This window comes from Numenius arquata, chromosome 5 (assembly GCF_964106895.1).
Source record: "Numenius arquata chromosome 5, bNumArq3.hap1.1, whole genome shotgun sequence".
NCBI lineage: Eukaryota > Metazoa > Chordata > Aves > Charadriiformes > Scolopacidae > Numenius > Numenius arquata.
This window is the reverse complement of record NC_133580.1, coordinates 11035789-11059844: the sequence shown is the minus strand read 5'-3', so window position 1 is coordinate 11059844 and position 24056 is coordinate 11035789. Positions and strand designations below refer to the sequence as shown.

Sequence of the window (24056 nt, the reverse complement as noted above, 5' to 3'; positions counted from 1 at the left end):
GCACATGCACCTAGCACTACTACATTTATCAGTTGTTTAAGCGGTCAGTCTCAAACCACAAGATCTTTGTGAGATGAACAGAAAACGAAGTTGTTAGTTTATCTTAATTGTCAAGAAAGTAGAAACATTAAGAGGTAAAAGCACAAAAGTTGAAGAGCAAAGGTGAGATGTTTCCTTTGATAGTAAGAATGTTATTTCTAATGCCTAAACCAAACAAAAAAAAACCCAAAACACCAGTTCTCCTACCAATAAAAACTTAAACCTGAATGAACTAGGGCTTTCAATACAACAGCACTGTCAGCAATGAATCAGCAAGTCCCTTTTACACAAAAAGAAAGAAAAGAGTAGTAGATTGCGTTTTCAACTTTGAAAGTGTTTTCTGTGGAAGAAAAAAACCCCTTATCTAAATCCGTTAAACACACTTTCTGCTGAGATCAGTACTGACATCATAAAAGCCGTATTTTGCCCCACGATCATGGGGTTCTTCTCCAGATGCCAAAAAACAGTCAATGCGTGGTAATTTTTGTTACATATTTGAGCTCTAAGGAAACTAGTCGAGAAATACAACAAATAATTAACTATTACTGATTGCAGTCTCTGTTCCTAACTTTACTAAGATGGCACTATCTGAAAATTTTAAGTCTACATTTACCTCTTTTTACAGAAACCCAGTAATTAAGTTTTCAAACATTAAACATGACCAATTTAAAGAATGAAACAGAGGGACTAGAGTAACAAACTTTTCAAAAAAACAAATTAGAGAACAAGATTAACTGTCATTTATCAACACTCATCATACACAAACCAGCTACAGACAGTTGCACTAACCTCCTTTCTTTTCTGTAGTAAGAGTTCCAGCCTATCATTAGCTCGTTTCCCAATTATTTTATTTCGTTCTGCTTCATACTGCCGTTGTGTATTGTCCATGTTAATACTAAGATTTAATGCCACATTCACTAAAGCAGTCATCAGCTTCATGGCTACAAAGAAGAGAAAAGAATAAGGATTAATTAAAAGGTTACCTGATCCAAGGAAAGTTATAAACAAAAATCTTGCCGTCTCCGTCTGTCAACTCTTTCTGTACTTAGGTAACTACATTCACTGTAAATTTCTTCATACTCAAACTTTAGCAGTGTTTTAACTAAGCACTGCATCATTACTTATCAACACAATAGATAAAACACTTGACATTTTTTTCTTTTCTTTCTGTCAAGTTTTTAATACTATAAGCATTCTTGTTGAATTGAGATATAGGATATGCTTCCGCCAAAAAAATGAAGGTGGAATGTTAAGATTTACAAATGAAGTCCAGGAAATATTAAAAAGATTCCATTATTAGAATCAGTTAGTAGACTGATATTACCAACTAATTCAACCTCAAACATACAAGAAGTTTCTTTCTTCAAAAGGAAATGTCTTCGACAACCAACGACACACCATATCACGTATCTTTTTCCCCTTAATTTAATTTTAATGAGGGGTAGCTTCCTTTAAATGTTACTTTATTTGAGAAGCAGAAAAAGGACATTAGCCAAGTAGAAGCCAGAGACCTGACCGAAATATAACACGCACTTGGGTGGGATTTTTTGCGTGCTTGAATTTCTTAATCAACGCTTTTAAAACGGGTGCAGACAAATATGCCTATTCCAGAAACCAGATGGTGGTCAATAGTATCCTTGCTTTTCTTATGAACTTTTGTAACAACAAGGCATAAAAGGGCTTGCATTGGCAGAACACACACAGAACATTATTAAGCGTGTATCACTAGCATAAAGTCGATGAGTAACGCATAAAGACATGCAGATAAATTGAAATATCGTCACACACTGATCTCCAAGGATATCAAAATGAAAAGAACAAACCTGAGCTAATCATAGAAGTCAAAATTACTGCAAATAATAGTAAATATGGATACAACGCTTTTGTTGGCTGTCTCTATCCCACATAAAACACAATCTTCAAGAATACAAACTGTAATCTCGTATGAAAAGCACAAGTAATTACACAAAATCAACAGAATCTACTACTGATATGAGCAAATACAAACAGACTACTGGCAAACATTATTTTGTGTGACAGAAATTAACATGCAACAGGGCAACTTCTACAACTTTTATTCAGGTGCAACTCAAAAAAAAAAAAGTAAACTTGTTTTTTAAGAACTAAAATTTGTATTAGTCATATGGTACAACAGTCAATTTGATGATACAGTAGAATCAGTATATTCTCCTGAAATAATGCTGCAGAAGTCCCACAGCAGCAGCCCAACGCGCAGCGTGTTATGTATATTCAAGAGAGATGATCAATGAAATCAAACAACTGAGCAGCTTGTCAGAATTGAAGCTAGCTCAAAATCAGCCATTCCAGTGAGTAACAAGAACTATTTCCAGTGTGGCAAAAACTCGGTTTCACATACAGCCTAAATTCATCTTGTTCAAACCAAAACTGCAATAATAAGCCTTACATAAGTGGACTGCTGCACAACGCCATCTGAGACCCTTCTTCATTAATCAACACAAGTTTAGGACTTCCTTATCCAAGAAGCTTATCCTTTATCCATATAATGATGTACTTTTTAAAAACACTCCATACTTAAATCACAAGGGATTTCTTCACAAAGAAGGGGGGGGGGGGGGGGGGGGGGGGGGAAACTCCCATAAAAAGGACAGTTACTTAAAACCACAGAGAAACTTAGTAACTGTATCAGTGATGAAGCACTCTTTAACATTATTTCTAATGCAAAGAATGGAAATGCTTCTTTCAATTACATTGTGCCATGGCCTCAATATCCAGCACAATTTAAATTTGTAGTAAAAATTACATCCAATCTAAAATACTACTCCTGTTTGACTTAGAGAGCATAAACAGGTTCAACTGCATTTGAGGTTAAAAAGATACCTACACCCTTATTATGACCAAGGACAAACTTGTAGAATCAACTGAAAAGTTTCCTTCTATTTACTTTTTCCACTAGACTTAAAGCTAACCAAAATTAAGTACCAGACAGCTAGTAAAGAATGCTTTAAAATAGTGTAGTTTTCAGTAATGAAAAAACAGAAATGACAAGATAAGAAAGCTGTACCAAAACAAGTTACATTAGACAAAAAACCGTATCACACAATGAAACACAATTGAATGTCAAATATCAAGAAGTTCAACCAGAACAATTCTTTCCTGTGCAACACAAAGCATAAAATGGAAGCAATACACAGATAAATATAATTCACTGACCTGCCAGTGTGCTAGTGTGCCGAAATGCTCTGACTTGTGAGTCTGACAGCCCGGTAAGCAGTGAAATGACAGTATCCATCATATATTCATCATATATGATGCTATATTGACATTGCCGGACGAGTACTCCAATGAACTCACAAAAACTGGATTTGAACTTCTTCCACTGGGGACCAGCCATAGTTAGTGGATAATCTCCACTATCCTATTAAGAAATAAAAAGGGAAATAGGAAACTCTTTCAAATGTCTTAAAAGTTATTTTATAAAATTAAGGTTAAAAAAAGATGGGTACAACTTTAAGCCAAAATATCCAATGCTATAAAAAGAATACATCAGGAAAATGTGATTCCACAAATATGCATCTACTTTGCAACTCAGGCTTGTTATATATGCAGAGACAACATTCTACAAGTCCTACCATAAAAGCTGCACATAACCAGATACACTAAAATAACTACAAAATTTCTTCTTTCTGTCCTACTCCCTAAAAAAAAAAAATGAAATAAAATAATAAAATAATAAAATATAAATCATATCCCTGCCAAATCTCCTTCAGGTTACACTAGAACAAGAGAATCTTCACAAGAAGAGTTAGCTGACATGTTTAGGAACACTCCCTTCAGGACCATAATAAAGTTTACAGGGAGATGCTTAAATATCAGACTGAAAACTCCTGAAGTCATAAAACGACCTATATATATAACACCTTGAAAATAACAAATGTATGTTCCTCTCCTAATCTGAGAACCTTTACAATCAATGGTAAAATGACAGGGGGAAAAAAAAAATATAAAAATCAATTGACAATCATTTGGATCAGTGCTTCTGTGAACAGCTTCTTTAAGAGACTAAACATTACCGGCCAAAAATGAAGGAAGTAACCATGAAAAGGGATTAGAAATCTGAGTTGCTCATCAGAATTCTGTTACAAAAAAAGAGTGTGTATAACAGTGGTAAAAACACCCATAACAGTCCCAGCTGAAGCTTTACAATTTCCATACAATATTGCCTTTTAGTAATCAAATCTATTTATGCACTGAGATAGTTCTAAGGAAAACTAAAAATCCTCTTAAGCAAAAACATATTACATTTTCATCTCTGTTAAAGTTACCGATGTTTTTTGGATTTTAATTGGGAGAGAAGAGGGGAGGCGAGGCAGGGAAATTATTTCCAAATTAGACAATTTTGGAAAGAGGTTTTAAAACTACCTTTATGTTCTTTGGAACACAGGGTAAAAGGAGTATCACTCAAAAATAAACCCCCCAAAAAAACCAAAACCAAGCACCAAAAAACCCAACGCATCTCATTTGCCCCAACACTCAGTAGAACAGAAAGTGACAGTTTAAAGGGAAAAAGGTTATAAACCCCATGAAAGGCAAAGCATTAGTCTTCAACTGGAGAATAATCAAATTCAAATCCCCATGATTCGTAGATTAATGAATGCACAGAAATTAATTATTAATTTAGCAACCATTTTAAAAGTTGAAGTCGACATAAAGGCCTTACATACACAGCAGGAACGGGGAGGCATCCCACACAGCCCCACAGTAGTAGGAGTTCCCACTATTCAAAAACTGAAAGTTGACACCGATTTCTTAAACCATTAATAAAACAGGTTATATACATGCACAGCTGTACTTCCTAATCTTACAGGTTCAGTAAAATAGAGCTCAAGATTTTTCATTCATAAAACTCCTGTCATTTTTGCATCCTGCAGCAACATGATCCAGTAAGATTAGAACAGGTGGGAAAAAAATTAAATACATTATCAGCACTTTATGAAATTACCTCATCAAATTCTTCAGTCATTTTTCGGATTATTTCAGAATTCTGCATATGTCGGAACATCTCTGCTGTTACAACTCCTACAATTTAGATATTAGATTATTAGCACTTTCAATATGAGTTAGATGGCAGATGACATGCCTCCTGCTAAATGTAAAAACTATCAATTTTCAGCTAACCTACAGATTATACATGTATTTTTCAAGAAGTTACATGTTTTTATTTTAGCATCCATGTATAACAAGCACTTGGCACCAATACTTTTTCTTTTATATGTATAATATATGCTTTTTATTATTATTCTTTTTTAAAAATGTGCCTGGTTGCATGTACACAACACATCTAGAAATTTACTCATTCATCCGTATTCAGAAGTCAAAGATACTTGTGCCAGACCTCTTCATCAGCCAAGAGACTAAAGTAATCTGAAGTGACCTTTCAGGACTCAAGATTCCAAACGGTATAATAAAATTTTGAGCAGTTCTATTGCTACTTATTATCTTCTGCACTGTAATAAACAGTGATTTCACACAATTTTTATTTGTCTTACACTCAAATTGTTTGAGTGTAAATGGTGATATAAAAACAAATAGATCTCCTAAAGTTTACTGCAACCATACTGCAAAATTCATGACAAGGATCATCTCGGCAAGCATTAAAAGATTCTGTAGTTTGATCTGGTAGCAATAATCAAAAGGTCACTGATCTTGAAAGCATGGATAACCTCTGAGGAATGCTGTTGGCTTTCTGGAGATTTATGCACTTTAAAAGTTTAACTGGACAGAGAGAAATGCTTGAGCAGAACAAATTACATCCAGTCCTACTCTATCACGCACAGTGACACTGTAAGGTAAGTTACCTTCTCCTCTTCAAAAGGAGGTGAGGGGGGAAAGAATGGAGGATGTGGAAACGAGGAAAGAAAACCAGAAAATAAAGAAAATAAAATATGGAAACACAATCTTACTGTAGAAAGGCTACCATAAGCTGTCATAATATCTTTTAAATCAAGCATCTTTGCAAGGCTATGAAACGATCTTAAAATACTCAATAAGAAGTAGATAATTCCAAACTAGAATTCCAAGACTGAACAAGCTAAACTATCAATGTTAAAAGAGAGATACAGTTTTCTGAAATAACAGCAGGAGCTGAGGATGATTTAGTAAGTGTTAAGTACAGGTACTCCATTCTCTCTGGTATGAATATAAAAGGTTAAATCTACATTTTAAAATATAATATAGTATTTCTAAACCTCCTGCTCCCAATATTCAGAAATATTAGCCCTAATAATGTAACTGCAGGGATTGAGTAGTCCTACAGCATATGTAGTATAAAAGCAAATAATGGCAATTATACTATAATATTATTAAACGGATGAATAAACATTCAGTATCTTACCTTTGCAGCCTGAACATTGAATAAAGAAGTTAATGAGATCAAGAAGTGCTATATCTCTGTCATGTTTGTATGACTCTATCCAGTCATCCACCACAGACTGAAAAGAAACAAATACAAAGGCACTTTTTAGTTTTCATAAATTGAAGAACGTTATTTAACTGCTTTCCAGTAAGTGATTCTTGTTCTTTCCATAAATAACCTGGACTCTGTGCTTTTTTTGATTAATACAGAACAAAATGTTTGAAACGATCCTTCACTGCCATCATTATCACTTTTCAAGGAAAGAAATAATTTTATTCTATGAACATATACAAGTATGGAACTGACATTAAACATAAAGCACAGGAATACCATACAGTCCTACAGTAACTTTATTTTTGCATTCTCCCTCAAAAAATGGATATATTTCACAATATATTATTATTTTACTATAATCGATATATTTTTATATTTTACCTTTTTTTTTTGTTGTTTCCTGAACTAGTGATACTTCTCTAAAGATACCTATTTAAGTGTTCAGTTCCAACAGCTAAAACTCACTATACTCTTCAAAAATGTTGCCACTTTGATGAACTGCACTCCACGCACATGAGCCATAACAGGATGAACAGCACTGCCCTAAGCTGCATGGACATTAATTGCTCTATATTCACTAAACGAAACAGGAACAAGACCATTTTACTAAAAAACCTTAAAGGGAAGTAAATCAATAGGAAACCTGTGATAATGGTTTTGAGAAAACAGAATTTACATGCAATGGAGTTTAAACCATCCACGTGTATAGTACAAACTTTCTACTGCAGAAGTCAAAAACATTCTTCATACAATTAATTTATTAACAGAGGCAAGAGAGAGACTTGCTTTAGTATCAAGCTCTCAGTTTTCAGTTTTCTAATATATTGATACCCTGCCCAAAAATCTAAAGTAATTCTAAATAGAGATTATGAAATAGTTTGGAACTTATGGAAGACAACTGGACTACTCAGCATCTCTGATGCTTCCTGTCTGTACTCTTCTCAGTGCTTACTCTCACTGGCAATAATGCTCGGAGGACAAATAAAACATATTGTCATGCAGAAAAATTTCCAAACAGAGATACATATCAATCCCTCTTCCCTAAATTTTAGATTGTTTATAATATGATGCACAACTTTCATAAGCAAGACACAAAGAATGAAAATCTCAAGGTGAAACTGTCCTATCTTCTCAGTAGGAGCAAAACCTACAAACTAGTACTGATTTGATTGATCTGCGGGGAGGGACTAAATCTAGGAAACACCTTAAATTAGGCTTATAGAGAAGGCCAGTGTGCAGTAACAGGATCATGCTCAAGCATTTCAGTTAAGCAGCCTTGTTTTCAGAATTAATTTATTTTAAAGAACCTCCAGCAATACAGTAGTTTCTCAAAACGCTTTGTCTGAGTGGATGAGACACCTGTTTTTTGCCAGAGAACAGACAATAAACTCAGAAGAATGTATAGAATATAATTTAGAATAAAAATTATCATAATCTTTTCAGGTAAGCAAGTGCTGAGGGTCACAGAGAAAACTGTTTACACTCAGTGCTGAAGTGGACTTTAGAGATACTTTGATAATTTTTTTCATAATTTTGACAAAAAATATTGATGAAGATTCGGTCTGTTACCCAGGCATTAATTTCCCAATTTGACAGAGTAATCAGGCCTGGCAAAGGCCCATTTTGCCCTTGGAAAGCAGAAGTTTTTAACTTTTAAATAGTTACAACGTCATGAAGGTACAACCACTGATAACTGTTTGAAAATGTAGCACACACAGCAATAGTTAGAAAAGTAATGTTTTTCCACCTGCTTTGAAATACGACAGAACAAAACAAACGACGGAAACGTGAGAATTTCTCTGTGCAAATACATCAAAGTAGTCTATTCTTCTCTAGAAGTCTGAACTACTTGTCTGCCAAGGAATTCAGGCTTTAAGGTTCCCAGCTCTAATGGAGGAGCCTGAAAACCTTGAGAGGACTGCACACAGACCCAGCTTCCCGCGTGTGGATCACAGAGGCTGTAAACTCTAGACTTTCAATCCCAAAGATAGTCCTTCCTCCAGGCTGCCGAGGAGTCACATGAGTGAGTCAGCAGGAAGGCTTCATGGCTGACAGCCTTCCACTTTAACCCTCTCACCACGGCAAGATTCACACAGTTAAGCTAATGCTTTACTGATTTTATCTGAATTAAATTCAGATAATCTAAACTCTGAGAGCGTCTCCAAACCACAGATTTCTTGTTAACTTCTATGACAAGTGTAGGCATAAACCGCAGTTGTATTTAGTTACAGCCACGCAAAAAGGACCTAAAGGTTATTTTTGATCACATGACTTTTCTTCATTCAGGATACTGAAAATTCACTTTTAATCATAGTTTGAATTTCTTCATTATGTACGTGATTTATTTATACCCAACATATAGGAATGAAAAATCAGCTTCTTAAAATTTCAAACCTTAACAATGCAAAAACACTTTTTAAAAAAACCACCTTAATCTACAATTTACTACAAACTATTATTACAAAATAACTGCAAATTGAAGAAAAAGTTTTACTTTAGGCTTCATTTTATTACAATGTATATACAAGAAAATTTCATTCTATTTAAATGGTATATTCATCCAAGTCACAGAGATATCCCAAGTCTTACCTGCATAGCACTCTTGCCCATTTTAACTACCTCAAACAGCATCATGTTTTCCACACCATTCTGTTGGTGATGTCCATTCATCCGATTTGGACCACCAGGTTTCCCTCCTCCGTTTCCACTTTTCCCCTTCTCTGCTGGTCCTTTTTTTCCTTTTTTACAGGTCTGCAATTACACACACACACTTTTAACTGGGTATTATGTAGTAATTAAAAAAATCCAAATTATTATTCATACTATGACAAGACAACAAAAGGCCTTTTGTTTTCAGGAACCAGATTTAAAATCCAAAGTTGACAATAACAGCTGATCCTAACTGATGCAAACACCAACAAGAATTCTACAGGTCCATTTCCTCCTTCCCTCATTTAAAATCTTATAGCAACTAAAAATGTGATTAGTGACAGCATATGACACAAAGGTGTTTCTCGTATTTAAACTGTAAAACAGATGATACAGATTTTATTTAAAACAGCTATGGCAATTCCTTTCACACACGTCACAAAGTCTCCTCTGCAATTCGTTAACCTTTTGTTTTTTAATTTGAGCACACGTTGGAAAGTGGGGGTGAGGAAGAGCAGACAGGTGTCTTTTTGTATTTGATTCCCAAAATCATGTATGACTTACAGAAAGAAGAAAGAAAAAAAATTTAAACAAATTAAATGACTGTTGTATAAAACTATTTATGACCAGCTCTTACTAGCTGGGCACTCTGTACTGGTACAGAGCTGTGGCTGCGTGTGGACGGCACCATGCCAGTGAGCGGGTAGGAGCCACCTGGGGAGGGGGTGGCAAGGACAGTTGTCTGATGAGGGGACAGAAGGGCTATTAACTGGGTTTAGACCTCCCCACTCAGATAGCGTAACCTCTTGTCTGCAATCTATAAAAACGCTCTTTTAATTGAATTATTGGTTTCTGTTTACTTTTCAAATTAAGAGAGAGACAGAATTAATGACACCAACCAAAAGAGACTGTATTAACACCAAATTTAAGCCTAGGATGGAACACATGCAGAGAGGCCAATCAAATCAAAGCTAATCTTTTTCTCCCCCACCTCCCTTATGCCTTTGTAGCGCTAAGGAAATACCATGCAAATATGAAAGATGAAGCATTTCAATGCAAATACAAACATGAACTCTCTTCACACAATACTCGCATTTCAGAAAATATTTCTAGTTCATTCAGCTTCAAAGCAAATGCTGAACTCTTCAATTCGTAACAGTATCCCTATAAACCGAACATACTTTTCCTTTGCCTTGTTTTTGGTTTTTTCCTTCAATATCCTCGAAGTCTGTATCGGAAGAGAAGTGTGTTTCAGACTCCCTGCAAGGATAAAAAGACAAACCATTTACACATTTCATCAGAAACATTCTGGAATATACTACATAAAGTCACACTATGCTCTCAGTCCAGTAACTCAACTCTAACAGTGAAACTGCCACTTTCTTCTGTTCCAGTCTACTGTGGAAGAACACACCAGAGCACTTCCTCACACTCTACCCTGACTCCTCCTAACAATTCACCTGTGAAGAAAGCCATACAGTAAGGTTAGAAGATGTGAAGGTGAGTTTGAAAGTATGTGAAGGTGGGTCGAAAATAGCAACAGGTTGGGAACCTTGCTTTTGGCATGTGATAAACATTACATCATCTCAAAAAGCAAAGAGCACTATACATATCTGCCACAAGTGCTTCAACAAAAACAAGAGAGGGGAAGAAACACAACAGCAAAAAAAGAAACCAACACCTTTCCTCAGAACCAAAGTGTCTCAGCAGATCTCTTCATGCTATTAGAAACTAAGTCGTTTAGAGGTATGTACTTACGTTGAAAGGTATAGAAAAAAAGTTTAGGTAAGATTTCTCCATCAAAATGATAACCTGTAGTTCTGTTTAGGCTTACTGATGGGGGTGGGGGGCGTGTGTGTGAAATCACATTAATTATTAATAAAGAATGCTTAACTTATCTATTCTCTATTGCTACATGTCCTGCAGAATACAACTTAAATGATGCTACTAGATCTTGTTTTAACACATACATGCAGCATGCATGCGATCACAAACTTCTGATACACACTTCCTGAGTCAATTAACGACACAATCAGAAAGATGAGCAGGGGGCACAGGAGACCCGTTCCTACGTATTTATTTATAACACTCTAAAACAATGCAGAAACTTAAGGTGTCTAACTATTTCAAGTGTTTGAAAGGAGCTTTCTGCCTTTTAACGTGTGTTTTGCATTTTCTGTTTCTGCTGATTATGAACTCTGATATGGACTGGAAAAGTCTCCAACCTTGCAGGAGGAAAGGAGAGAGGAGGAAAGGAGAGAGGAGGAAATATTTGTTCTTTGTAACTTCCTAGGTGTTCTTATTTTCACAGGAAAGAACAGAACACAAATTCCAAACATTTCACTAAATGAACTGTACTGACAGAGTAAAAAAAAGTTACAGACAGCTGTAAAAATAGTATTTCGTATTAAATCATCTTCCAATTTACATTTATTTCTCATTAAAAGGAAAAAAACCCACACAACCAACCTCAATGATACAAAACCAGGTATTTGTATCTTTTTAGATTTTATACCAATTTAATCCATTTCAACACACTGTTGAAATGCATTCATGCCAATTTCTTGACAATTACAAGGTGAGGAACTGGATTCTTTTGGTCTGCTTAAAACAACACTTTATTTCATGTGATCTATACCCAAAATTCAAATGTCTGTTTCTTAAAAATTGTAGGAATAACAGCAAGCTAATAAAATGATGTCAAAAACATCAAGGAACTGATGTCTGAGGGAAGCTAAGACTTTGGCTTTAACCAAAGCATTTATCATTAGGTGTTTTAAATATTAGGCAACCTGCCCCAGTTATTAAGGGCAAATACCTCGACTACTTCCTCTCTCTCTCTCTATAAAGAGGCTTTAATGAAGGAAACTTTTTTTTGTACTCCTAGTCAAAGACTTTCTCAATCAAACATTTCATTTTGAAAGAAAAAAAAAGACGAGAAGTACACCATGAACAAGTGTCTGTTACCATGGCCTCCTACTCACAAAGTTTCAAATTGATTTAAAATAATTAAGCAGTTTTAAAATACTTATTTCAATTACTGCTGAATACTCAAGAAAGAATTGAGAAAACGCTACAACATCTCAATAGGAAAAAATCTAGAACCCTATTCCCTCATTTTGTTTCCTTCCTTCCAAGAGAAAACCAACCAGATGTATTAGTGCTAAAAAGAGCCAGTACATTTAAAAATGAAACTACAAATTCTTAAAACACTTACTGAAGGAGAGTAAAATCAGTTGGTATTTCTGGAGCTGCTATCATTTCTTTATCATCTTCTGGAACACCACTGTATTAGAAAGATATCCAAAAACCAGTCCAAAGTACAAGCTTACTTTTCTTTCTTCCTTTGTAGTGGACAACTTCTATAATAGAATACATAAATATAAATACAATGAAAATTTTTCCACATCTGAATGGGTAAAAAAAGTCAGAAACACAGAAAATTTAGATCACACCACCCTCTGTTTCCAACCAAGCTTTTTCCTGTTCAGGGATTTCATATTTTTGACTCCTCCCATGATCTTACTACAAAGTACCCCCACAAATCTTAAAAGCATCACAGTAAAATATAATACAAAAAACATTTGGCAAAAAACATTTTCTGCATAGGATGACCAAACCAAAATGGTTTTCTTTAACACCTTGCAAATAATAGCTTTTATTTCTAAATCTATACTAGATTTAAGTTTGAACTGTAACAGTATGCACTGCAGAGCCCAGAGTTACCAACACTAGGATATTTCTGGTTAACCAAACTAAAGCCAGATTTGATATTAAATATAAAAGCACAGCATGTGTACATTTAAGGACATTATGCATACCAACTTTGTATCTCCAATTTGTAAAATTCCATGATATTTTCCACAAAGATAAGCTCTTATAACAAGTTCTTATAACCTAGCCAGCTGTTTCACAACCCCCTGTCTTCCACAGTTGATAAACCAGGCTTACAACAGTTTTAACATTTAAAGCATTTGACAATACTCTAAGAAAATCAAGGAAGATAATACTATCCACGTTATAAAGAAAAACATCAGAAACAGCATAGCATTTTATCAAGAAAATGTACGATTGTGAAATACTTGCTTTTCAACTTAATATTGCCACCTATTAATAAATGTTGTTATTTATCTAATTTTCCTACATTTAAGCGGGGGGGAAACCTGCATACTTCAAATGTGAGATTTAACCATGCAGGCTAAAGTTTTCTATGTCAATTGTCTGCCCCAGTTAAATTAAGAAAGCACGATGTTCAGGTATCTTAAAGATGCAGTAGCAAGGAGAAAAACCTCCAGAGTCTAAGTCTGCTGACTCTTCAGCTTGCTGGAGTGATTAGGTATTTGAGGGAGAGATTTAGTTTTGGCATGCTAAGCACATGTTGCTTAATGTCTGGTAGCTATGCTTCAGAGACTGCCTTTCGGTCGAGCATGTAGATAGAGGCTGTACATTTTTTTTCCTGCAAGTGCTTATTCTGAATGCTAGGGGCCACTGTAGCTTCCAGAATTTAGAGAACTGAGAGAAACCATAAACTCTGAACTTATTATGTTCTCTTTCTTCACATTTCACAGTTACATAAAAGCAGAGAATCAGAGTGGAAAGAAATAGTGGCACAATGACAGGAGGTTCGAGATAGGCTGGTGAATCTCAAGATAGTCTAAAACTACTAAAGCATGTTCCATCCAGAACACAGTAGAAGATAAAAGGCTTCAAAAACATTGCTGCTGCAGAATGGCAGCAACCTTTGTCACCCCATTCCTCCCTTCTCCAAAACCACGCGGGCACACTAGCGCTGAGCTTCATCCCCTCCTGCTCCACTTACACACTCTCTTTAGCAAACAATTGGTCCCAGAAAGGGTGACATCCCCCTCCCCGGCCATTTCTCTTTGTAGGCTCTGCCACTCAGTATCACCTGATTTAATTCCCCAATAAAATGGGCACCATATACCTCGAGAATTTTTTATCCCTAGATTATCAAGTTAAACTGGTTCAACAGCAGGTATCTGCAGCCAATGCACAGGAAACAAGACTGCGTAGCCACGAGCAAGGGAGGGAAGAGTAAAACTCCCTCATTTGGTGGCAAGGGGCTATTATACCATCCGGGCTGGTTGTAAAACTATATGCTTAGTTGGTGACGTATCAAATGCTCTGCACTATGGACTGGATTTTTTTTTTTTTTTTTTTTTAAAGATTTGCTCTGATTCCTGTCAGCAACTTGAACTTGGAAAAATACCACAGCACACTTTAGTGCCTTGATCATCAGGCTAGCACCCGCTCAGAGGTGCACCAGAATAAAAAAGGGGGTGTAGAAACAGAAAGAAGAAGAAAAAAAAAAAAGACAAAAAGAAAGAGATCCAGCCACACAAACCCTTTTTGGGGCATGCTTGTGATCTACTCCCAGTGATGCAAACTTCAAAAAACACACTGCTCAGTTTCAAGTTCAACCTGTCTATCAACGTGTCGCTATTTGACTTTTCCTAGTTTACATTTTTCAATGTTGAGAAGCAACACATCTACTGAAGTGACAATGAGGATGCTTACATGGTAATTTTGTATTATGGCTCATTAATATTCCCCATTTACTGAGAAACAAAGCAAGTTAACCATTTGTTCACAGAATTAACAAAGTTTTTCCTCCCTTTATGAACAGTAAATCTACTGTCCTGTCATATTTTGCAAAAAGCTTCCATAAAGTTTCTTAAAATCACAGAAATATTTTAAAGAAGAAAAAAAGTAAAAAAACTATAAAAAATGATGGGTTAATGATTAAAGTATATACACTCTACATCAAACAAGTCAAATAAATCACTTGCCAGAGGCTGCAGTTTATACCAACTTGTTCTTCTTGTAAGAACCGTTCCTCTTAGTACAAACAAAAGAACACGAAAGAAAGCACGGCATTGTTTGGTCAGAATCACCTCATCAAATGGGAAAGAAATATCAAGTTCTTGCTAGATACTGAAGCATTAAGCTACTACGATGTACATTTCAAGAATTGTTTATCTTGAATGAAAAAGCAATTTGGCCCTCATGAGTGCAACTATACACTGCTATTACGGAAAACAGTAGCGACGCCTTCTAAGTATCTATGAAGAAAGACTGCAAGGGATCTCCAGCATCAAGCTCAAATTCCAGCAATGATCAAAAAAACCCTTGAATTTGTCTGAGTAAATGATACTTTTAACAGGTTTACACACATCCAGAACATGACACAGGTTTTTGATTCTCAAGCAGCAGGGTCAACCTAGCCCAGCATGCCCACTCTGGCAGCGGCCAAGAGAAGCTGCCCAAGGAAGAACACATCTGCTTTGTTCTTATTAGCGATGTCTTCCCTGATTACCTTCTCGGCATCCAGAAATAACTCGAGGTTTTTTCAGCCAGAGAGGCTTTCCCTGTATTCTATAAACCCTCATCAGTATTTTTTACATTAATATTTCCAATTACTTTTTGAACTCAATATTCAATGATGCAGCAATGGCATTCCACACAAGAACTCCCACAGCCGAACTCCACACTACAAAGAGTCACGTCCTTTGCTTTGAATTTATCACTTTCCAATTTTATTTGATATTCTCTTGTTTTGGTATGGGGGAAAAAAAATGACATTGGTCATTCCCCATTACCCTTTATCTCAGTAAAAGCATGTTGGAAATTCAAAACTACTGCCAGCCATATCTTCTTCACCCACATACCTGATGGTTCATTCAAAGCACCCAGTTCGGGAAGTCAATGGCAAAGGAAAACAGTCCACATAAGCATCCTATCACGACTTTTAAAATATACCAAGTTCATCACAGCACAGTCTGGAAAGAGGAAAGTTAGAATCTTGACATGCCATCCCAAATAGTGAAAGTCTATGTTATCTATTAAATGTGCTCCAATAAGCAGATTATTTTAATAAGTTAAATCTAAACTGAGGAGCAGCATAAAAAGCAGCTCTTCTTCAGTTTCTTTTTTGCATGCTCACAGAATTTCAACTTTAATTTTCCCAACCAGATACTGAAATCTCTCAACTCTGAGAAAACTTTCCGGAGTCCCTCAACTTTGTGAAATCATAATTAAATTATTAACAATAAAAAGAAAATGTATCCTGCTGAAAGATCACAAGGTGGAGCTCTAGCCTAAAGCTAACCGAAGAAACTCCAAAAGACAGGTCATCCAGAGGTTGACCTAGTTATTTCTGTGCAATAAACTTTATAATAGATTGCTAAAGCTACAATAATATTGTAGCACATTTCCTTTAGATTTAGATTTATATTACATAAAGACACCAGAAGATTCCTGCACCTTTTCTGAAATAAATGCCTATGTGTTTGATTGAATGACCTTCCAAAGACAAAAATGCAGCTGCTGTAGTATGACTAGTCTCAGCATTTGTTTTCAAAAGCAAGCAGAAGAATTTCGAAAGGTATTTTAATAGCAGAAATAACGTATCCCTTTATTGTACCTTGCCATTTAAAATTCTGCTAACAAAACATTAATGAACTAAAACACCACTGGAACAACAGAAATAGGTCCAGGAATGCTAATCATACATAATGTTGCCAACTCTAAATGTAAGAGGAGTTTTATTTAAAATAACTGGACTGATAAAAGCAAGAGTTAAGCATGAAACACTATGAAGAAATCAAATGTGTCTTCACTGAAATTTTTGAAACATTATTTTTCCCTAATGCATGAATAATTAATTTAGGTATGGTTGTGATTAACTCAAGTATACTGTCCAAATGCTAAGAACTGGCAAAAGTTGACAATTCACCACCACAATTCACACAATAACACATACACAACTGGCAGCTGCTAAGTGCTACCTGTCCTCTCACAACTTCTATTACACACAAAAATTGGCTAAACAAACAATATAATTCAGTGAGCAGCCTTTGTTAAAAGAATATGCACACAGAAAATACAAAGAATCACAAGATCTGTCCCAGAAGCTTGTGTTTCATACACTTGCATAAATGCAGTAATTGGAGTATTACTTAGCAAGCCCAGAGCAAGGTGTTTCGGGTAGGTGGGGTTTGCATTGGGGTGGGTCCCCACACATGCCATTTGCTGTTGCTTGGCATCTATTATCTAAAAGTCTTATAAGGCAAATCTGTAAAGTGGTTATCATTTTTCTGAGAAGGCAGAGATGCAAAGTTTAAAAACAGTTATGTTTTTAAGATTTTGGACGTGATTCGGAAAGACAAAGATTTTAGAATTGCCGGACAGGTGTTCAGAGATGTATTGATTTTTCCCTGTTGTTCAGTTAATCACCTGTAAAATCAAGGGCCTCGCTTTCTTAATTCAGAAAAGTAGAACTTCTAAAATTGTGATGCTGAAGAGTGTGGCTAAAGTTCATCCCTGAATTATTTATTTACCCATGAATGAGAGATGCTGATGCTTCAGAACCAATTATGCAGCAGCAACAGTTAAAATGCTAGTCAGATAAAATTTAAATAGAGGATCAGAAATATGCCCAATATTTTCCCTTAAGAGAAAGCTATAATCAACTATATTATGGCCCTCACTCCTTTTCTGAGAGACTAGAATATGTCTAAACTTTTTGTTTTATAAAATAAGCTTTGGTTGTTTGGGGGTTTTTTCCCCCCAAATAAGTATGCTTCTTCATATTACTTCTGCACTTATCTTCGTAAATGCATTTTTAAGTGAGATTTTGAGCAACTGCATGACATTCCATATAGGCCTGAAAGAGCCTGTTATTTCTACCTATGCTATTTCTACTAATACTACACAACCTAATATTTCAGCTGCCAAGAAGCTTTAAAGCAGTTCTTTAAGTTGAGTAAAATACAGAAAACATACTTCAAGTAGCCTTCTGTATTGTAACAACTGTACTTAAACACGATTTCCTTATAACCGTATCAGCAGTTCTGATCGCATTACGATAGCGTAATTAAGACTAAATTGAACAATAATGCAATTAATACCTTTAGATGTGTGGTTATTTTTGTGCTGTTTGCTTAACAAATGAATCTTGTAATTCCTTTACAAGAAGACCTGAATTAGACCTCAATCTACATTCTTCCATGCTTACCAACATAGACATGGTCTCTATACACAGTAACAGTCCATGGTTCTAAAGCCACTGAACAGTTAACACTTGAACAAATAACCCAAATGACCTAATTTATACCAGTCTTATCTTTTCAGTCTCTTTCTTCACAATTTGTTTTCTTCTATACTTCCAGTTCTTACACCCCCTCCACACCACTTCTGTCAAGACATCTCTCTTTCTATTCATCTTTTCAGAAAAGAAAAAGCACCGTTACGGTGGCTGTCAATATTATGCTATCTACCGTTTTTATTCCCTGGCCTGCTCTTTATTCAATTTTCGTAATTATTTGCTCTTTAGTTCATGCAACAAGTCTGCTGATTAAGTGGGAGCCATCTCAGAACATGCTTTTCTGACACTGTGGGCTGCTGCTGAAAGTAGTCTTCCTTCCCACTCTCCAAACACATTGGGAAGTTTCTGCTCCCTTCTAGCACTCAAACGAACCAGCAGCAAGCAAATATGAAAACAAAACCATTTCCTCCTCCCATGATTAGCTCCCCATCGGATCAGTCAACTGAATCAACTCCCCCTGCAGACACCCAAGTCAGTAGGTACAGTATCCAAGGCAGCTGAACTCTACCCCTTTACAACAAAGCCAACCACAAGCTTTGCCAGCGTCAGTGCATCACCAGCAGGACCAGATATATCCAACAGAAGTGGCTGGATACTGGAGTCCTCACATAGCGACTGGTAATATTCCTCCCTTTCCCTTGGGAGGGGCCACGGCCAACAGCCTGCTGTTCTATGGCTCTGGTGGGGCCAAGATCTCCCACCGGGCTCCCAACTCTTGCACCCGGCCACCCGCTGAGGGGACAGGCAGCCCTGCAGGAACACACCCAACCTGTGACCCACAGCTTGAAGGGAGACAGCATCTTCTACCTGGAAATTCATCAGGCACCTGCCCAGTCTTAGCTGTGATCTTCTCAAAGCATTCTCCTTACTCCTTTTTCACATGCATTTCCTACATTTTCATTACAAAGCAGACTGGGCATATATCTATATAACCTTTTGCTTCGTACCAGCCTTCAGATTAGAAGCCCAGTGAACAGCTGATGGTCACTGCCAGAGCCCAAGAAGGAGACAGCCAGGAAACAGCCAAGCACATGGAAAAAACATAGGTCCCCAGAGGTAACACACACATCAGTAAACAGAAAGCAAAATTTGGTTTCACAGTTTAATGCTGTGAAAGCAAAAGCTTAAACGGTCTTTATTTGGGGAGGAGGGAGATTTTAAAAAATCAGGCTAAAACCTAAAATGAAGTTTAGACTTTACAGCAAGTTTACAGACTTGAAAAGTCAGTAACATTGGAGGACTTCTGTACCACCCTAATAACGCTGCCAACCGCAACTTCACTACCAAAGTCCCCCTCTCATTAAAAGTGTTTTTTGGACTTCTGCTGTTTTTATAAAATAAATATGTAGAACAGCTATTATGGAAGGATAAGAGCTTGCTACAGTGCTTCACAGTCACGGGATTACTCATTAAAGTACCACTAATAACATCAATATCTTTAATGCAGTAAGTTAAATATTATTTTGAAATACAAACGTACTGTTATGGTTTGAATCATATGAGGTTTTTATATTGGTATTTAGTAACTTACACTGTCCAGTAAGTAAAATGGTGTAAACCAATTGATATAAACATTACAAAATGCTGAAAAACTAATCAACTGTACAATAAATGCAACTATGACCCTTATTAAAGAAAAAATATCTGTATTACTCTTTAATGATTCTGCCCAACAGTATTCCTGAGCTTTGCTAAAACACACCTTAAATTCCCATAGATCTTTAAAATGCTTTCATTTTAGGTGTCTGTTTAAAAAAAAGTAAAGGTAAGATAACAAAAGTAGAAGTTACACCTCATTGTGTCTGTCACATCTTTCCCTGCCAAGAAAGAGATGGCTTCCAGATGTTGCAGTCTGACTGCGTGGAAAATGAGGCTCTTAGGAAGAATAAAAGCCAAGTCGGATGACAACCAAGATTTAAAAAAAAAAAAAAAAAAAAAAGCCACATATGCGTACTTAAACAAGCCAAAAGAGGAGTACTAGTTCACTTCTGATAGAAGGAAAGCACACCTCCCAGCTTCCTAAATGCCCTAGGTTTCTAAACTAAAGTACAGAATAGATCAATGTGCCCCTTTGCACACTGACTTCTCAAAACTTTGCATATCCCCTCATATTTTGGCTCTTGTAAAAGCAAGGGATGAAGGTATACACACACTGCCCACAGCAAGCAGGTAGCCAGCTACACAGTAAAAGCCTAGAACAGCATTAGTATTGTTCAAATGCACAGCCACCAGCGATGAATTACTTCAATACACACGGCAGAGGCAGGGTTTTCTAACCAACAAGGTATCCCATCTGGCAAGTTCTATTTTTTGTTCTTCCACTGATCAACGTGAGCCTGCAAGTTGCCTCGCTTTATAAGAGCCCCAGCTTCCCCTCCTACCATATAGATTTTTCCCTTTGAAAAGTCTGGGTCACTAGGGCTTTGTGTCCAAAACTTTGCTTGGGCATTTCTAAGAACAACTGCATTTGATTATAAATTCTGGAGGGGGCACTACACAGCACATACTGCGATAGCATCAGCTGCTACTGTAAGATACGGTCAATATTAGGTGACTGAAATAAGGGAAAACCCCATAAAATAGAATTGCCGAAGAGTGCAAAGTCAAATCTCTCAAGCACATCTCCCAGGTTCAGCTCCTATCAGCCCAGGTCATGGTGCACCCAGGATAGTCCTTTGAAGAGCCACTGTACTTGCCTGCACTGTGATCCCAAGCCTTCTAAGATAAGAACGGAAAGGAGAACCAGCTTGGTTCTATGTTTTGTCAGCTGAGATCCACTAGTTTATTAGCTGAAGCTTCACACCACATAAAAACGGTTGAACTGCTTCCAGACGGTAACTAAAGAGACTAAGTCCAGCACAGAAACAAACAGAAAAGAATATAAGCACAAGTCAAACTGCATTAGTCTTAACTTGATCTTTAACGTAAAAAATGGGGGGTGAGGGAGTGTTGGTGGGTAAGAACGCTTCATGCCCCATTCCATCGTACTTTCTTCCCCTGCACCAGACCAGCTTTTTTTTTTTTTTGTAACAGGCCTGGACTATAGAAATGGCATCACGTTCCCTATGGGCCACCTGCAGGAACGTGGCTGCTCTGCACCCCAACACCAGGTGCTCTCCTGTCACCCTCGCCAGTGGCTGGCTGCTCTCATTACCTGTCTCACAACAGCAGGATAAAACTATTTATAGTGAAGCTCCAAAAAATGTCATTACCTTGGTGTTTGAGTAAACAATCAAGAGCAGCCACCCATCGTTCCCTGGCTCAAATGAAAAACTATGCCATCAGAAAGGAAAAGGAATATTTAAGAAAAAAGAAATATATATTGTGCCACATCCAAACCAAGCAGTATGACAGCTAAAACCTAAGCCTCTCATAAGTGGATTATGGCTCTTTCAACAACCAATCTAAATAATCATCCTTACAAAACAAAATTCAAGTAACTACTCATGTATGCAAAAGTTGGCTTTACCTCTAGAACAGAAGAAATAAAGATAAAAACCTTGTTATCTTTCATTAGAAAGTTATCTCTGCACTTCTGCCAACCTCAGAACATCTGTGCTCCATACACGCTCACTGGTAACTTAAAGATTTTTTTAATACCCAACATTTTGTTCGTGTTCTCCCTCATAACATTTGGGCTAAAATCCCAATTGGTTTGTTCAGAGATTTGCAGCACTGAATACTAATTTTATATGAAATAGCAGTTGTGATGTGCATGGCTTTCCCCCACACTTTAGAGAACTGAACATATCCACAATGCAGAATGCTAATAAACTATTAATGAATTAATTACCAGATGAAAAAAATACATATTATCATCACCAAGTCTCAAAAACACTCTTCTTCTTAATTCACCCTGAAATAGAGCCCTCTTAAAAGAATTTTGTGGGAGGGATGACTGGTGCTGAAGCCTCATGGATGGAGACCTAGAGCTAACTATTGCCAGTCATTAACCATCCACAGCAAACCAGCATGGCCACCTGTACAGGTCATAAGAACATAACAAAAATATTGGCATTATTCAAATAGATAAATTCTTCCAACTCTGTTATTGCTTACTTGTGGCAGGTCACAAATGAGGCCAACTGGGAGAGCTATAACATACTATGCCTGTTTTATTAAAGCTAACATTAAGAAAAAAAAAATCAAAACAGTTTTTTTAGAGACGAAACTCATTTTATCAAGTAAGCTGAAAAACACTGAGAAACTCTTGATGTGTATAAAATATTCTGAAGCAAAGGTTAGTGAGACTTGTCCTTTTGAAATCATATTCCTTTTTAAGTCTCTCGATTACTGTGCATTAGGCACTGTACAGGTACAGGAGCATCCATTCCACACAGATCTAAAAAACACCAAATGTACAGCTTGTTACATCAACCAAAATTAAACCTTAGGTTTTGTCATGTAGTCTAAAAAGAAAAAAAAAAAAAAAAAAATCAAAAAGCTATACCCTTACATATTTGTTCTTGAGTAAATTCATCATGTAAACAAAGCTAGTAGCTCCCCTCCTCCTTCAAAAGGAGTTACAGCCTACAGCTGAATTTTTATTTTGTTGAAAATTTACTGGTCACATTATGCAAGTATCATAATTTGTAATAAATATTTTACTTGAGCAATGTTCAACACGAAGTAAATCCTTTTAAAACTACAACACTCATTAGCTCAACAACACAGTAGAAGCTGTTGAGATAAGGTAGTTACTTTCATCCTCTTTTTCCTGTATTTTCTTTTTAAAAGAAAAAAAAAAAAAAAAAAGAAAGAAAAAATCCCCAAACAGTAGTGCCAGATGTCTCTTAAACAAGCTACATGTGCTATGATTCCTTCCCCTTCCCCCACTCCAAGAAAGCATTCTGGACCGCGGTGTATCCTATAGCATCCGTTAGCTGAATTCAGAGAAGTGCCCCATACTCTCAGAATCACATGAAACTCTCAGCAGATTTCTAGGAGTCCGAGGTACCGGATGCTTACTAATACCCTCATATCCAGCAGATGAAACAAGTCTCACATGCTAAATGTTGGGTTTTTTTTCTTTTTTCTTCCTTAGAGCTGAGTCAAAAATGCAATCTTCAGCATAAGCAAAGAATTCAAGCTACTGATTTTACTCTATCTTAAAACACAAAAAGAACCTCCTTTTAGTCGTCATAAGTTTACTAGCTCCTTTAATACAAGGCATACCAAAGACCATTTTTCCATGCTAAAAGTTAGTTGGTAAGAACGTATAAAACATGAAATATCATTTCACTGCAGTGTTGACTGTATTTACAGCAGCTATGTTTGAATTCATACACCCTTTTAATACTTGTGATTTTGTGTGGCAACTTCAAATATATTTGCTGCTGAACAACTCTTTCCTAGGACTCTTCATAGGCTGCTACCCGGGAGGAACCTAACTACATCAAATATTATCATTCGATCAAAAGAAAAATTAAGAAAAAAGCCCAACACCCCACCCTCCCCAAAAACCCCAAAACCAACAAAAGAGAACAAGTTTTCACATTTCATATGCTCTGGTTTACAGTCAGATCTATTAATGACAGCTCACCTTCATTAACAATTAAAGCTAATATTCTGAAATGCAAATAGGGAGGACTTACGAGCTGGCAAATCCCATTTTGCTGACTTTCCTTACATGAGTGGTAACCTCCAACAGAGAACAGAGAGATGGACAACTCAACTGCCACAGCAAAAGTCGCCCGAGTACAACTACCGTAACCTATAGTTTTCCAACAATCACATGGAAAAATGCTTCAGTCACCCACTATAGTTTCAGCTTTTAAGCTACTATCTGAACCG

General features: G+C 36.5%; 1 protein-coding gene across 1 annotated transcript in view; it reads right to left on the bottom strand.

Annotated features, from left to right (window-relative positions):
• The window catches only part of STAG2 (STAG2 cohesin complex component), an 80881-nt gene that overhangs the window by 31050 nt on the left and 25775 nt on the right, over nt 1-24056 (bottom strand). The window contains exons 2-8 of the mRNA XM_074147626.1: nt 12354-12498; nt 10318-10396; nt 9077-9238; nt 6413-6509; nt 5021-5097; nt 3232-3436; nt 829-980 (exon numbers count right to left, since the gene is read on the bottom strand). Of these exons, the coding sequence (XP_074003727.1) occupies nt 829-980; nt 3232-3436; nt 5021-5097; nt 6413-6509; nt 9077-9238; nt 10318-10396; nt 12354-12397 (816 nt within the window). The 5' untranslated portion in view covers nt 12398-12498. The remainder of the gene's footprint in view (nt 1-828; nt 981-3231; nt 3437-5020; nt 5098-6412; nt 6510-9076; nt 9239-10317; nt 10397-12353; nt 12499-24056) is intronic.